Here is a 13,180-nt window from a genome sequence, read left to right as displayed (position 1 = left end):
GGACTTACAACTCAAATGAGCAAATACAATGATCAAAGATATTCCTCACAAGAGGCTTAAGACTCTCTTATATAGACCTGAGACTCATGTGCCACATATGGCTTATTGGCGGGATAATTTAAAATTCGAAAGACTTCCTAATCGACCACATAGGAAATTCAAATTCAAACTTCTCCCATGCAGGTCACATGCTGAAATTGCAAAGGTGGAAGGCTGGATCCTTTGGGTGCGCGCTTGGTTGGCCGAAGCGTGTGATCCGTTCATCCTTTGACAAGTGTCCAGCTGATGTCCTCTTTGGCCATGGATTGCTGACTTGTCACACGCATGGGGGATTCTTTTGGCAGCATGGAGATCTTTCTTATTTTGTGCTTGCCTTTGGTTGGCGCCTTGATGATCCTGCCTTGTTTGTATTTCCTCATGTCCACGGATTGGTGACTTGGCACGCACATGAGGTGCTGAAATTTGGCCCGCTGAATCTGGGCCCTTGCTCTCACAGATCGGATGGCAATGGAAGAGTCCTAGGACTCCTCCATGGATTACTGATGTTTGCATTCTCGGAATGGAGGGCTTTTTCCTTTATGCTCCCACACTTGTGGCCTTTGGATGAGTGCCACTTGGCTCGGCTTGCTGTTGACTTGGTCTTCTGTTGGGCATGGGCTGGCTGAGAGCTAGGTGGCGTGCTACTTGGGCGCGCATGGGTTCTTTGTGCTTGCTGGTGCACAGCCCTTTTGATTGGGTTTAGCTGGACGCGCGCTAATGCGGTCGAGCTTAGCTTGTTGTAGTTTGATGTGGATAGGCTTAGCCTGAGCGCTTTCTTCTGACTTGGTTGGCCGAGGGCTGGGCAAGCCTCTATGCAGTGGAGTTGGCCCGATTCTTGGCCTTGGCCGAGGTTGGCCTCAGTTGAGCCGGCATGCACTTGGCTTGGCGTGGCTGATTTGTGGTGGCGTTTTTTGGGGTCCGCAACAGGTGCGCTGGCTGCAACGTGGAAAAGCTTCCCCGTGCAGGAAGATGTGCAGGAAAACATGCCTAGCGTGCAGTTCTCCGAGCCTGTGCGCATTTTTCAGCGCCCGCACGGGCGTGCACTGGATGCCTACCGGTACGACGTACCTTGGTGCATATAAAGGAGTGTTTGAAGTTTGAACATCTTGGCATATGATACATGTATCTCTATCAAATTTTGTGCTTCACATTCTAAAATATCATCTGTATATTTCAATGATTCTGGTTTTTCAAATTACATAGTCGCATTCCTGTAGCAAGATGTGGCGATGCTTGGTTCACAAGCCCCTTTTGGATATTGGAATGGGTCATCTCGAAAATAAGTGAAGCTATGCTTTACATCCTGTTAAATATTATTATAGGTTGGATGAGTCTGGCTCTACGCTGATGAAGAATGCTTGTTAATATGGCCATTTTTTGTATAATGTCAAGTAGCAGCACTTGTGAAGATGGAATGTCAGTCTGTATTAAACCTCAAGCACACATAATTTCTCATTGATGAAATCATAAGATGCATTTATGCCGTCATACTTTTGCATTGGTCTGTATTTGTGTGTTACCTGTCAAATAGGTCTTTTAATAATTAAAACTTGGTCATTATATGTTTGCTTGTGTCAGAAAATTCTGAGGTAGCAGTCTTATTGGAGAATTTGGTTATCATCCAGTTTCTTTCGGTGCCTTACTGCTTTAACCAAGGAAATTTGTTTTCTGTTATATCTTACTGGACAGAAGCTGAGATTGATAGACATGAAAGATGAAAATCCTGTCATATACTTCATATATGTCGCTTCATTCCAGATGTGGCATTTTGGGTTCTGTTTATTTCAGTTTGTGGTAAATTAATTGTTTGCATTTCAGGCTATTGCATCCATGATGCGTGCCCAAGAAGTAGATCCAACAAACCTTGAAGTGCTTCTTGCTCTTGGAGTTAGTCATACCAATGGTAAGGATAACTCTTCATGAAATTACTATGTGCCGTGAACCGTGATCTTTGACTACTTTGGTGTAATTGTTGTGTGTCAGATAATTTATGTTAGACTGCCAATTTTCCCTGCTTTTATGTATTCTAAACCAATAAATCCTATTACTTAAACAGGTAATAATTTTGGGGCATGTTTCCCTGAGTTCTTTTACTAGCTTTTTATTCTAAATTACTAACACTTGCTTTGCGCAAATAATTGACATGCATGTTTTAATTGATGAGGAATCATTCGTATTATTACTGAAAATAAGTATGGGACATCTGGACTTGTACTTTGCCTTCACTGTTTCGTTAGAAGCACTGTTGTTTGTGACTACCTTTGTTCTTTGTTGCAGACTGATGACTACCAAAAGTGTTAATCGCTTTTCTTATGTCCACTTTTTGGAAACACTTCACGTCCAAAGTAAATACTTGCTTTAGCTGATAAAACTTTAAGAAATTTCATTCGCCATTTTTTTTCTCCCTCGCTGATTATTATCTTTTGTTTGAACCGACCATGCTCTGTTTCTTGGTGTTCTTTTCATTCTTAACACTTATGCTTGATTTTTCTGTCCACTTTTCTCTGAATTCTACTTATTTATGTTACCAATAATCTCGTATAGATACTTAAGATCATTAACCAATTTCTGGTCTGAGATACTTTTCTTCCCATGATATTTACAGAACTAGAGCAACCAGAGGCATTGAAGTATCTTTACAAATGGCTTCAAAATCATCCAAAGTATGGGGGGCTTACCCCCCCAGAGCAAGCTGATTCTCTATATTATGGTGATGTAAGTACTCCAGAGTCCAGACAATCACGTTCAAGTTCTTGTCACTGTTCTTAGTACATTAAGATGAGTGACGAGAGAAGCTCGTCAGTTTTTATCTGTTTTTTTCAACCCTCATGCACAATAGTTTGGATTTCGGTGCACCAGGTCTTCTGGTTTTAGGGCTTATCCTTGACAAATACCTTGTGAATAGTCTAATGATGTAAATAACCATCCCTTCTATTTCTTGGTTTTGGTGGCTTCGGAAAACTAAGCTTGATGTTGGTTTCTTATTACTGCAAGATGGCAATGGAAGCAAGTTGGTTGGGTCAATCAACTTGCTCTATCAACCCTTTTTTTTTCAAAAAATTTTAACTGATATAGTGGGGATTGCATCTAATGTTGTTGCTAAAAAAACTAAATGGTATATCAGGTAGCAAGGTTGTTCAATGAAGCTGCTCAAATGTCACCTGATGATGCTGATGTCCATATAGTACTTGGTGTGTTATACAACCTGTCAAGGGAATATGACAAAGCCATAAAATCCTTTCAGACAGCATTAAAACTCAAACCACGTGATTACTCTCTCTGGAACAAACTTGGTGCAACTCAAGCAAACAGCATTCAAAGTGCAGATGCAATATTGGCATACCAACAGGTAGATTTATTATCTTTTCCGTTGCATCTTTTCAGACTATTTCCTAAACAGGTCTTTACCTTCTTTAAAAGATCAAAAAGAGGCCATGATATCTCCATTGATTTGATTCCTTGGGCTATTTAGTTGACACATCACATTTTTATGTGCCTTTGTGATGTCAGGCAGACCATATTACTTGTCCAAATTCTAACATTGTAAAATCTGCAACTGGCATGCATCCTTGCAAGCTTCCTGTCGCCTTCACAGAGTTGTATCCATCAATTTTTTCTTTGGTTGCAGCTCTGTTACAAGAGTTGTAGCTCCATAGTTATTTTCTTCTAGATAGTAGAATATCACATCATTGTTTTTGGGGAATGCATTTTTCACACTTTAATGGGCCTGCATGTTGCATTCTTTCAAATGAATAGTGAATCCTTTTAACAGGGAGCATTTCGTAGTTTCCTGCTGCTTAATCTAGTGGATTATCAACTTTTGGCTTCTGTAGTTTTTTTACTTGTTTTCCTTGTTCTACCTCTCTTCCCAGGCCCTAGACTTGAAGCCCAATTATGTCCGTGCATGGGCCAATATGGGTATCAGCTATGCCAATCAGGTTCTTTTCCTTTAAAACCGATACAACCTTTACCAGATGGAAATTAATTTTAATTGTTTATTTTCTGCAGTTAGCTTGTGAAAAAAGTGATGGTTTTGTGATTCATGCTACACATTGTTTAGTAAATCTGACGATGGTAAAAAAACTGGCTTTGTTGTTTGTACTGTTTCTTTCTGGTTACTCGAGCAATTACTAGGGATTGCTTCTTGCCTTTTCCCATCTCACTGGAGATTTCTCTTTGATTCTTGGCCAAGATAAGCTGCCTTTGGCCAATTGTGATCACTGACCTGTGTATGTTGTTATAGGCTTCTTATCTGTCCTTTAAAATAAGGAGGAGAAACAGTGGGATATATTACCTCTTTTAATTGGAAATAGTGGGAAGACTCGAGGTGAATGCATAAGACAACTATGAGGAAGACAAATTTGCCCACTCTAGTTTTCCTGTGTGCTGTTTCATGGTATAGGAACTTGAGTGGCACAATTGGGAGTCTGGGACTTTTGGTAGTTGTTCACAGTCACACTCTCAAGTAGCTTATTGCATTAATGTTTCTAGTAAGGTAATGATCCATGCCTGCACCCAAGGGTTTAATCCTGGTCCCAGGGCCCGTACTAATCTGGGGCCAATTCGGGACATTATCAGGACACTCTCATCCTGACACTTGAGACGAGTTGGCATCCTGGTGATTCATTAGCATGCCCTTTTTTATTTTTTTAAATTATTTTGATGCTTTTAGGAGTAGTTTGTCAAAATTTGGGTTAGGGTTTGAGTCAATGGTTGGGTTTAAGGTGCTGATGCTGGTATTTGTACCAATAGATTGAAAAACTTGAAAAATGAATTTAAATGAAACACCATTTATCAATTATATCATGGAAAAAAGTCATGAATTTAAATAAAATAACAAGAGAGCCTTCAAATAACCATTAAAAACAAAGAATAAAAAAGGCATGAAATAATTGGCATCGCTGTGAATTATTGGGACACAAGGCCATCCCAAAATGTCAGTATCTTAGTTGTAGGAATCTTCCATTTAGGGTGTGCTTGGTTCTGAATCTTCTTGGAAACTTGTACCTACGCCTGCTTTCCGATTGTTTCTTATTAATTTTTTTTAAGATATGCATTTCTATGTACCTGCATTGACCCGCTTCTGGTAACTAAGGTCATGATGTATTGATTCTAGTTTGTCTTTGCTAGGATATATTAGGGCAGACCGGAATGACCGTCTAGAGGGACTTGGGGTCCCACCCTTGTTTAAGGACCCCTATCTTCGATTGATCTGGGACCAATAGACTGACCGGATCAGATCGAGTCTGTGCAACACCTAATGACTAGTAATTTCTGTTTTGCCTTGATGTCTTCTTTCCTATTTGCTTCCTTGTGTTTTCCTTTTTGTGAAAAAGGTGAATCATGGAAGCAAGCTGGATTATTCCCATTGTTCTTTTCCACTTTTCCTTTAGGGGCTGTTTGGTTGCGTGTATTTATCATCTGCGGTTAACTAATGATCAGAAATTTTACCTATTGCAGAGAAATAAAGGATAAAAAAAGTATTTAATGGGTTTGAGAGGCATTACCGTGCCCTCACAATTCCTCAATTTTTGAGATAACAAAGTCCACCTGCAAGGTGGTTTTAGTTATCACTAAAATCTAGGGATTTGGAAGCTACAAGGTTCCCAAATCAGGAGAGAAAACCTCTCTTCACTCTCTGCTAAGCCCTTGCCTCCACCCCAAACCCCCCTTTCTTCTTTTGCTCTTACTTCAGGCAACACCATTATATTCCTAGCAAGTCCGAGCCAAACCCCCCTTCACCTCTCAATAATCAATGCATGGTGATTTCTCAACCTCTATAAATTGCAGTTTCTCTCTTGCCAAATTTATAAATTTTGGAGAATTCATATGCCAAATAATATTCATTATAATGATGATTGTAAATAAACCAAACACGATACATGAATGTAAGATTTCTTTTGTCTATAACCATATAAAACCTATCTTGGGCTTGCATAGAACAATTGTTCTCTATGTTCTTGGGGAGTACTACTTTTCATCTACTTTCAAATCAGATTCTTGCAAGTATTGTTTATAAACAATTATAAACTCTATTCTTATACAACCCCAAAAAAGGGAAAACAACCAAAGTAATTTTATGGTCTATCACAATCATACCTATTTTTGTGAATCCAGTTTTCATTGAAACAACATTTACAAAGACTTGCAACAGAAGAGCCCCTAAAAATAATTCAATAAAACCCGAACATCAACAAGAAACTGAAAAGTAAAGGGATTATAAACTTTTTTAAGAGATAGATATCTGGAAGAGAACAATATTATAGTACACATAATTGTTTTTGCTTGTATGAGCCAACTGTTTCTGTTTGTAGCTTGGTTACCTAACACTTCGCCCCTTTGCTTTTCTTCTTTCTTTGTTCAGGGTCTGTATGAAGAGTCTTTGCGATACTATGTGAGAGCACTTTCAATGAATCCTAAAGCAGACAATGTGTGGCAATATCTACGGATTTCTCTCAGGTATGCTGCTGATAAGTTTCTTTTCTTGCACATATGCATTCAAACTGGAAAATGCAGCAATTCATTGAAACAAACAGAAGTTTTTCTTTAGAGGAAAACATACCAAAAAGCATGTGATAATATGCTCTTTCCATTTGTACAGTTGTGTATCTCGGAATGACATGTTTGAAGCTTGTGATTCACGAAACCTTGATGTTCTTCAGAAAGAGTTTCCACTGTGATCTTGCATGTACCATAGACCAGAAGTCTTCAGTATTCCCATGTGGAAGGTAAGTCGCACATAGTAAAAGAGTAATGCTTGAAAATGCATAACCGGGAGTATGCTAATTTTCACTCAGATTTTGGCCTTGAATGTTGATTCTGATAAATTTGCAAGCCCCCCTGAGACAATAAACCAATGTACAATAAGAGCCTGAGACAATAAACCGATGTACAATAAGATTTAAGCTGGCCTGCCAATTCAGATTCAGAATTTTGGAGGCTAAGCTTCAAATTGAAGACCTGGAGGACTGGAATCAATGAAAAGTCAAAATGGGCACTAGGCCTACTAGACACAATCTATAGAGCCAAACAATAACATTTATTTTGCTGGTGTATAAATAAGAATATTGTCTTATTTTGCTGGTGTATCATGAAATCACATTATCGTTGTATGAAGTTGGGCAAGAAATCTCTTGGAAATGAATGCTCACATTTATGTTAATATATGTTGCAGTTCATCAGCATTATTTTGTTGAATAATACTTTTTCAGTGCTAGTCCTTCCTGTTAGGGTATGGGGTCAAAAAGCTTTATGTTACTGTGTGCCAGACTTCTTTGTGCTGTGGCTTTTTAGCAATTTCGCAATCAGTTTATGTTCAGCTTGCATGGATACAAGAAACATTCAAGGATTTATCTAGTCTATAGCTATTTCCTGAAAATCACAGATCCATTCATAGTGGGTTTCAGGTGTTACAGATTGATCAGGTGGATTAGATAGATATGGTCAATCAAGGAAAGCAGATTAGTTGCCTTTGTAAAAGTTTTTAAACTTTTTAATATGATGCGAATTTGCAAAGAAAGAAAACACTAATAGGAAGTAATAACATACAACTACCGAAACAACAGCAAAGAGATTGATTATATGGAAAAAAATATAATTGATTACATCAATAAGAGAACTGTTCTCTAAACCATGCTAAGAATGGGATAAATTGATGAGGGTCTAGGATGCAGAGTTTTTTTGACGGATCCATCTCCTCTACGATGGAAAGAGACTTCAAGTTAGAATTTTAGACAAAGTCAAGGTTGTAGAATCCTGTTGATGCTTATTGCGAGTACAGGAGTCTTATCCAATGTCAGGGTGGTCAAGCATTCATGTATGTAGAGTGGGAAAGTATTATTTCCCTTTTATGATGCAAATTGGTAGTTATTTTTTGCGATAATTACCCTCTTTTTGTTTTTTTGTTTTTGTTTTTTTATCTTGGCAACTTTCTTCTTGCTGGTTGCCCGTGCTTACCTTTATGAATAAATCCCTCGTCTTGATAACTTTCTTAGGAAAATAATTTCAGCAATTAACTACCTAAAGATGACCTTTATAAAAATGACAAGCGGCTAAACATGGTTTCTTTAAATGTTACGCACAAATGATTTACCAAATTCCAAATCTTAATCGTCTTATATTTTTGATCATTTACTCTAATGTATCAATGACCGATTAATTTTTGGAGAAACATTACCCCCCATGCCTCGATGAAAATCTAAATATTTTTGTTGAGTCAAATTGTCATGTATTATGTGTACTTTGAATTCTTTAATCTGCCCCACTCTATGATTCATTTCGCCAAATTCGGTAGAAAAGCTGCTTATGATTTTTCTTGTGAGGTCTGTGGTGGAAGTGGAATGCTTGGGCTGACAGGCCCAAGACGAAAGTCCATCACTAATCTTTTCCAAGGGTGCGGGGGAGGAGTCCTACAGTATGAACTCAACACGACTTTGATATACATCTTTTTTTTTTAATTTCTTTCTTGGACAACATGAGAGACAAAGTGTATTGGGGTTAAGATTTTGTTGAGAGGTGGCTTTATTTTTTGTACTCCATCTTTTTGATTGTCATAGAAACTCTACTCCATCCTCGCTTGTTGATGTAGGTCTGTGACCAAACCACGTAACTCTATTTGCAACATCTTTTCTCTCCATCTTCTTTAGTTTTTTTTTTTCTGCTTCTTCAGTTTCATCTAGATCTGTTCCATCATTATATGTTCGAAAATATAAAATGCTAGGTCAGCTAATAATCGGTCAATCATCTTGACCACAACATATTGTCATAATATCTAATCCATTGACCATGCATATTAAGTACGATGCATGATGCAATTTAAAGTCAGCTAGGCATGCTATTAGCCAGCCCATAAGTTCGAATGTGTCAATCGTATTTATCAATCATGATAATTGCTATAATTTTAATTAGGCTGATCATATTTATCAACCATAATAGTAGATATAGTTTCGAATAGACCGATCGTGCTAATTGGTCATGGCAATGGTAAATTACTCAATCATTCTTAACGACCGTAATAATAATTATATTGTTGATCATACTCATCGACCATCATAATGGCCATAGATTTGCATAGGTCGATCATATTCACCGGCGATGATAGTGGCTATGGTTTTGAATAGGCTAACCATGCTGATTGGTCATAATAGTGGCCATAGTTTTGAATTGATTGGTTGTTTTCTTATGGACCACGACAATGACTATATTGCTGGATAGGTTGATCATATTTATCAACCATCAAAGTGCCCATTGTTTGGAATAAGTTGATCATACTCGTGAGTCAAGCTTGAGACCCAGAGAGAGGAAGACTTGGAGACATGTTACCACCATCTACACCTTTCATCAAGCTTAAGCCAGTGACCCAACTGTTAGCCTTTGAAGTACTCCAACGGAATTTTTCGTATGCTTGTCATGCAGCTCCTTGTTCCCGAGTACTCCAGCAAGCTTCCTTTCTCTAGGCGGCTAGGCCTGCACTTCTTTGTCTACCATAAGCAACCTCATCGTCCAAGCTATATCCTCCCTAACAAAGGAGCCATACTCTTCCTTTCTCAGAACCACTACCCTGAACTTCTTATCCATTATGAGTCGAGCATTGAGGCCTTGGTCGTAGGCGAATGGTAGGAGCACGAGGGTGACCCTTAACTGGAGAGCCTCCACAAGCGAGCTCCCGTCCCATTAGGTCAAGAACCAAGTGGATGAGCGGAGGGAGGTCACAGTTGGATGCGAACGGGCTTTAGATGAAGGTTGAGATAGAGAGTTAAGTCTAGCTCGAGCCCCTTACTACCCGCTGAAGAAGGATGTCCTCTGGCCTCTGTATGGGATTCGTCATCCAGGAGGGCCTCTTGGTGGTGACGACGGCGGCGTCCTCCTCCTTCACCTCTGGTGTTTGTCCATGGGAGCTTCCACACGGCCTGGTGCTGGGCCAAGCATTGGCTTCCCTTCTTCTCTGCACCAGCTTGGACTTTGATGCCCTTAACCTCTTCGAGTCAGGTCTAACCCCTTTTGATCCCTTATTTTCATGCTTAATTTGTTTTTATTCATGCATATAATTTGGATATAAACGTATATGATGGCTCAAGCTTGATGGACGGGACCGGGATCTTATTATGTTGGAGGGCAGTTTGTTCATTTCATAAACATCATCGACAGTGTCATATGGGAGACAAGGATGAATGTGGCACTGCAACAAGGCTTAGGCCCTGTTTGGGGGAGCTGTTGGCAGTAGAGCTGTTGGAAGTAGAGCTGTTAGAAGTAGAGCTGTTATAAAAAGCTGTTTGCTGTTTGGTAACTACATTTCTAAAGTGCTGTGGCACTTTAACATTTGTTTGGTAAACAACTGAGAAAGTACTTTTGTATGACAAAATGACCATAAAGGACATTACTAGTATTATACAATAGTGCATAATAAAATATAATATATATTAATACATAAATATATGATATAGTATAATATTAATGTAATGTAACATAATATTATTATAATATAGTACTATAACATTGTATACTATAGGATAATAATTTAATATAATATTAAATTATTTAATATAACATAATATTATATTATATTATATTTATAGTATAATACAATAATAAATGTATAAAATATTATAATTATTAGTATAAATTAATTTTTTACTCTTTTGATGACCATTTATTTCTCTAACAAATTTTCTAACTAGGTGAAAAAATTGGTTAAATAATTACTAATATTTTTATTTATTTATTTATTATTTTATTTCATTGAAATATATTTATTTATTATTTTATTTATTTATTTATTCGTTCATTTATATACGTATTTATTTATTTATTTATTTTTCTTTTTTTTTTTCGGCGGTATTGAGGAGAAGGAGATAGAGAGGGAGAGAGAGAGGGGGGATGGTGAGAGAGAAAGAGGCGGTGCGATTGAGATTTTTGGGAGGAAAAAGAAACTTTTAAATGGGGGTATTTTGGTCAAAAATACAGCTTCCCGACAAAGCTGAAAACAGCGTTTTCGGAAAGCTCCAAAATTGAGCTTCTGCCAAAAAGCTGTTTTCAGCTTCCCGCAAAAGCTGAAACAGCTTCTTGGAATTTTTACCAAACACACTTTTTTACCTAAAAAGTGCTTTTGGAGGGCCAGAAAGTGCTTTTTGGCCCTCCAAAAGCTCCCCCAAACAGGGCCTTAGTCTTTAAGAAAATATGAGACCTATCAGTTTGTGCATTTATTTTTATCGTAAGTTGAGGGTGTTAGTTTGGAGAGAAGGACCTTTAATAATCCTTTTCTTTTCCTTTTTTTTTGTGTGGCTTGAGACCGTTTACGAACGACCATTTTGGCATGCACATTGCACTTGACAACTTTTTGAGGCTTTGATTTTTTTTTAATTTTTTGATTTACATTAACAAAATGTGGGACGTATCTCCTAGATGGTTGATCATATAAGTAAAATTTGACATACTGGTGTAACCTATAATCGGCTACTATAGGTGTAGACTGATTTTATAATAGTCAATTATGGTGCGATTGATTAGACACTTATGCAAATGCTCATCATCCCAAAAGATCATCATAAATGTATATGAACACAAAATAAAACATGATAGATATCTTATTAATAAAGCCTAATTAATAAAATATAACTAGTGCAGCAAATTAAAAATACCTACAACAGAATATTAAAAAAAATATTGCCAATAAACTTGGGTTCCAAGGTGTGATAGCTGGCAACGATGGTAATGATGATGGGTAGAGATAATGATTGGTGGATGAAGAAATGAGAGTTGGGTAAAAGATGGTGATAGAACTAGTCGAATAATTATCTCTGCGAGTTTGATCCCTCCAATCTAGTGAGAATATTCAGGCCATGCTCTACTAAGGTATCGAGACGAAGGATGACGGGGTCGAGAAGGTGGCTCCAAGAAGAAATAGGTCAAGAAGTAGGATGAAAATAGAAGAAAAAGGATTTCTCAGGGCTTTGCCGATGATGACACTCACCTTTCTAGGTTTTTCCCCCTCTTTTTTTTTAATGGCTATTGTCCCTTCTTTTTTATAGGCGCCAAAACAGCTGAACAATCTTCCTAAAATTCTCTAAAACGGTTCCTATAACTCCTTCAGTAATTCTTATCCAACAACTTTTCCAATATAGTCCTTATCTTTCTCCCACTCATCCTTATCTTCCGTCTATGACTATTCCATGAACAGTAACTCAGGTCGGGTTACTGTAGTACTGCCCACGCCTAGTGTCTACTCCTCACACGTTAAGAATATCCTCAATACCCTTATGAAAACTGGACTTTGAGCTGATGCTGGGTGGATCTGGAACTGCAACCGCCTTTGGTGGATCTTCATGTAACAGGTACAGGTCAGCGACGTTAAAAATTGGGAAAGTCTGGACATTGTCTATAAGCTCCAATAAATAGGTATTCTCCCCCAGCCTTTGACGCATGCGGAATGGACCATACTTTCGCGGGTTAAGCTTGTTGTAACTACCCAATGAAAATCTCTCTCTCCTGAAATAGGCCATCACCAGATCGCTCTTTGCAAAGTGAACGTTCATGCGATGACGGTCAGCATCATCCTTATACCTAGCACTGGAGTCAAGCAAGCACTGACGGACTTCCTATTGGATGTGATGGACCTTGTGGAGTGATTGATCATAACCCTATTTGATTTTGATGAGCTCAAAGCATCTGAGTATATCTCTTGTTTACTAATGAATTCAATTGAGTGTTTCAGTGAAAATCTTGTCTAAAGTGTTTCTAGACTTGGTTCATAATATTTTGGATAAGTTAAGAAGTCAGTTTGAACCAAAGTCTGAGACTCGAGTCGACTCCAGAGTATTACGAGTCGACTCCAAGCGTATCAGAATCACTGGCACGGGCTCGAGTCGACTCCGGATCATTATGAGTCGACTCCGACTGAGAACAGACAGACGAGCAGAAAGCATCAACTCAAAACCTGTCAGCGAGTCGACTCCTGAAGTGCGCGAGTCGACTCCGATGTTTACCGAGTCGACTCCGGAGTAGTATGAGTCGACTCCAAGGAGTTACAGACAGAAAAGTCAGAGAGCGAATTTCGACCCTGAGATTCGAGTCGACTCCTGTGGAACGCGAGTCGACTCCGATGGTTGGTAGGTCGACTCCAAAGAAAGCGAGAGTCGACTCTCAG

General features: G+C 38.5%; 1 protein-coding gene across 2 annotated transcripts in view; it reads left to right on the top strand.

The window, feature by feature from the left end:
- LOC103718940 (peroxisome biogenesis protein 5-like) overlaps positions 1 to 7,223 on the top strand; it is a 33,743-nt gene extending 26,520 nt beyond the window's left edge. For both annotated transcript variants that reach the window (XM_008807956.4, XM_039118324.1), the window contains exons 10-15: positions 1,858 to 1,942; positions 2,645 to 2,754; positions 3,164 to 3,388; positions 3,912 to 3,977; positions 6,404 to 6,498; positions 6,641 to 7,223. In XM_008807956.4, coding sequence (XP_008806178.1) covers positions 1,858 to 1,942; positions 2,645 to 2,754; positions 3,164 to 3,388; positions 3,912 to 3,977; positions 6,404 to 6,498; positions 6,641 to 6,719 — 660 coding nt within the window. In that variant the 3' untranslated portion in view covers positions 6,720 to 7,223. The remainder of the gene's footprint in view (positions 1 to 1,857; positions 1,943 to 2,644; positions 2,755 to 3,163; positions 3,389 to 3,911; positions 3,978 to 6,403; positions 6,499 to 6,640) is intronic.
- Positions 7,224 to 13,180: the final 5,957 nt, after the last annotated feature.

Source organism: Phoenix dactylifera, unplaced genomic scaffold (assembly GCF_009389715.1).
Source record: "Phoenix dactylifera cultivar Barhee BC4 unplaced genomic scaffold, palm_55x_up_171113_PBpolish2nd_filt_p 000334F, whole genome shotgun sequence".
Classification (NCBI taxonomy): Eukaryota; Viridiplantae; Streptophyta; class Magnoliopsida; order Arecales; family Arecaceae; genus Phoenix; species Phoenix dactylifera.
The sequence above is the reverse complement of the archived record's forward strand: the minus strand, read 5'-3'. Positions and strand labels throughout refer to the sequence as shown.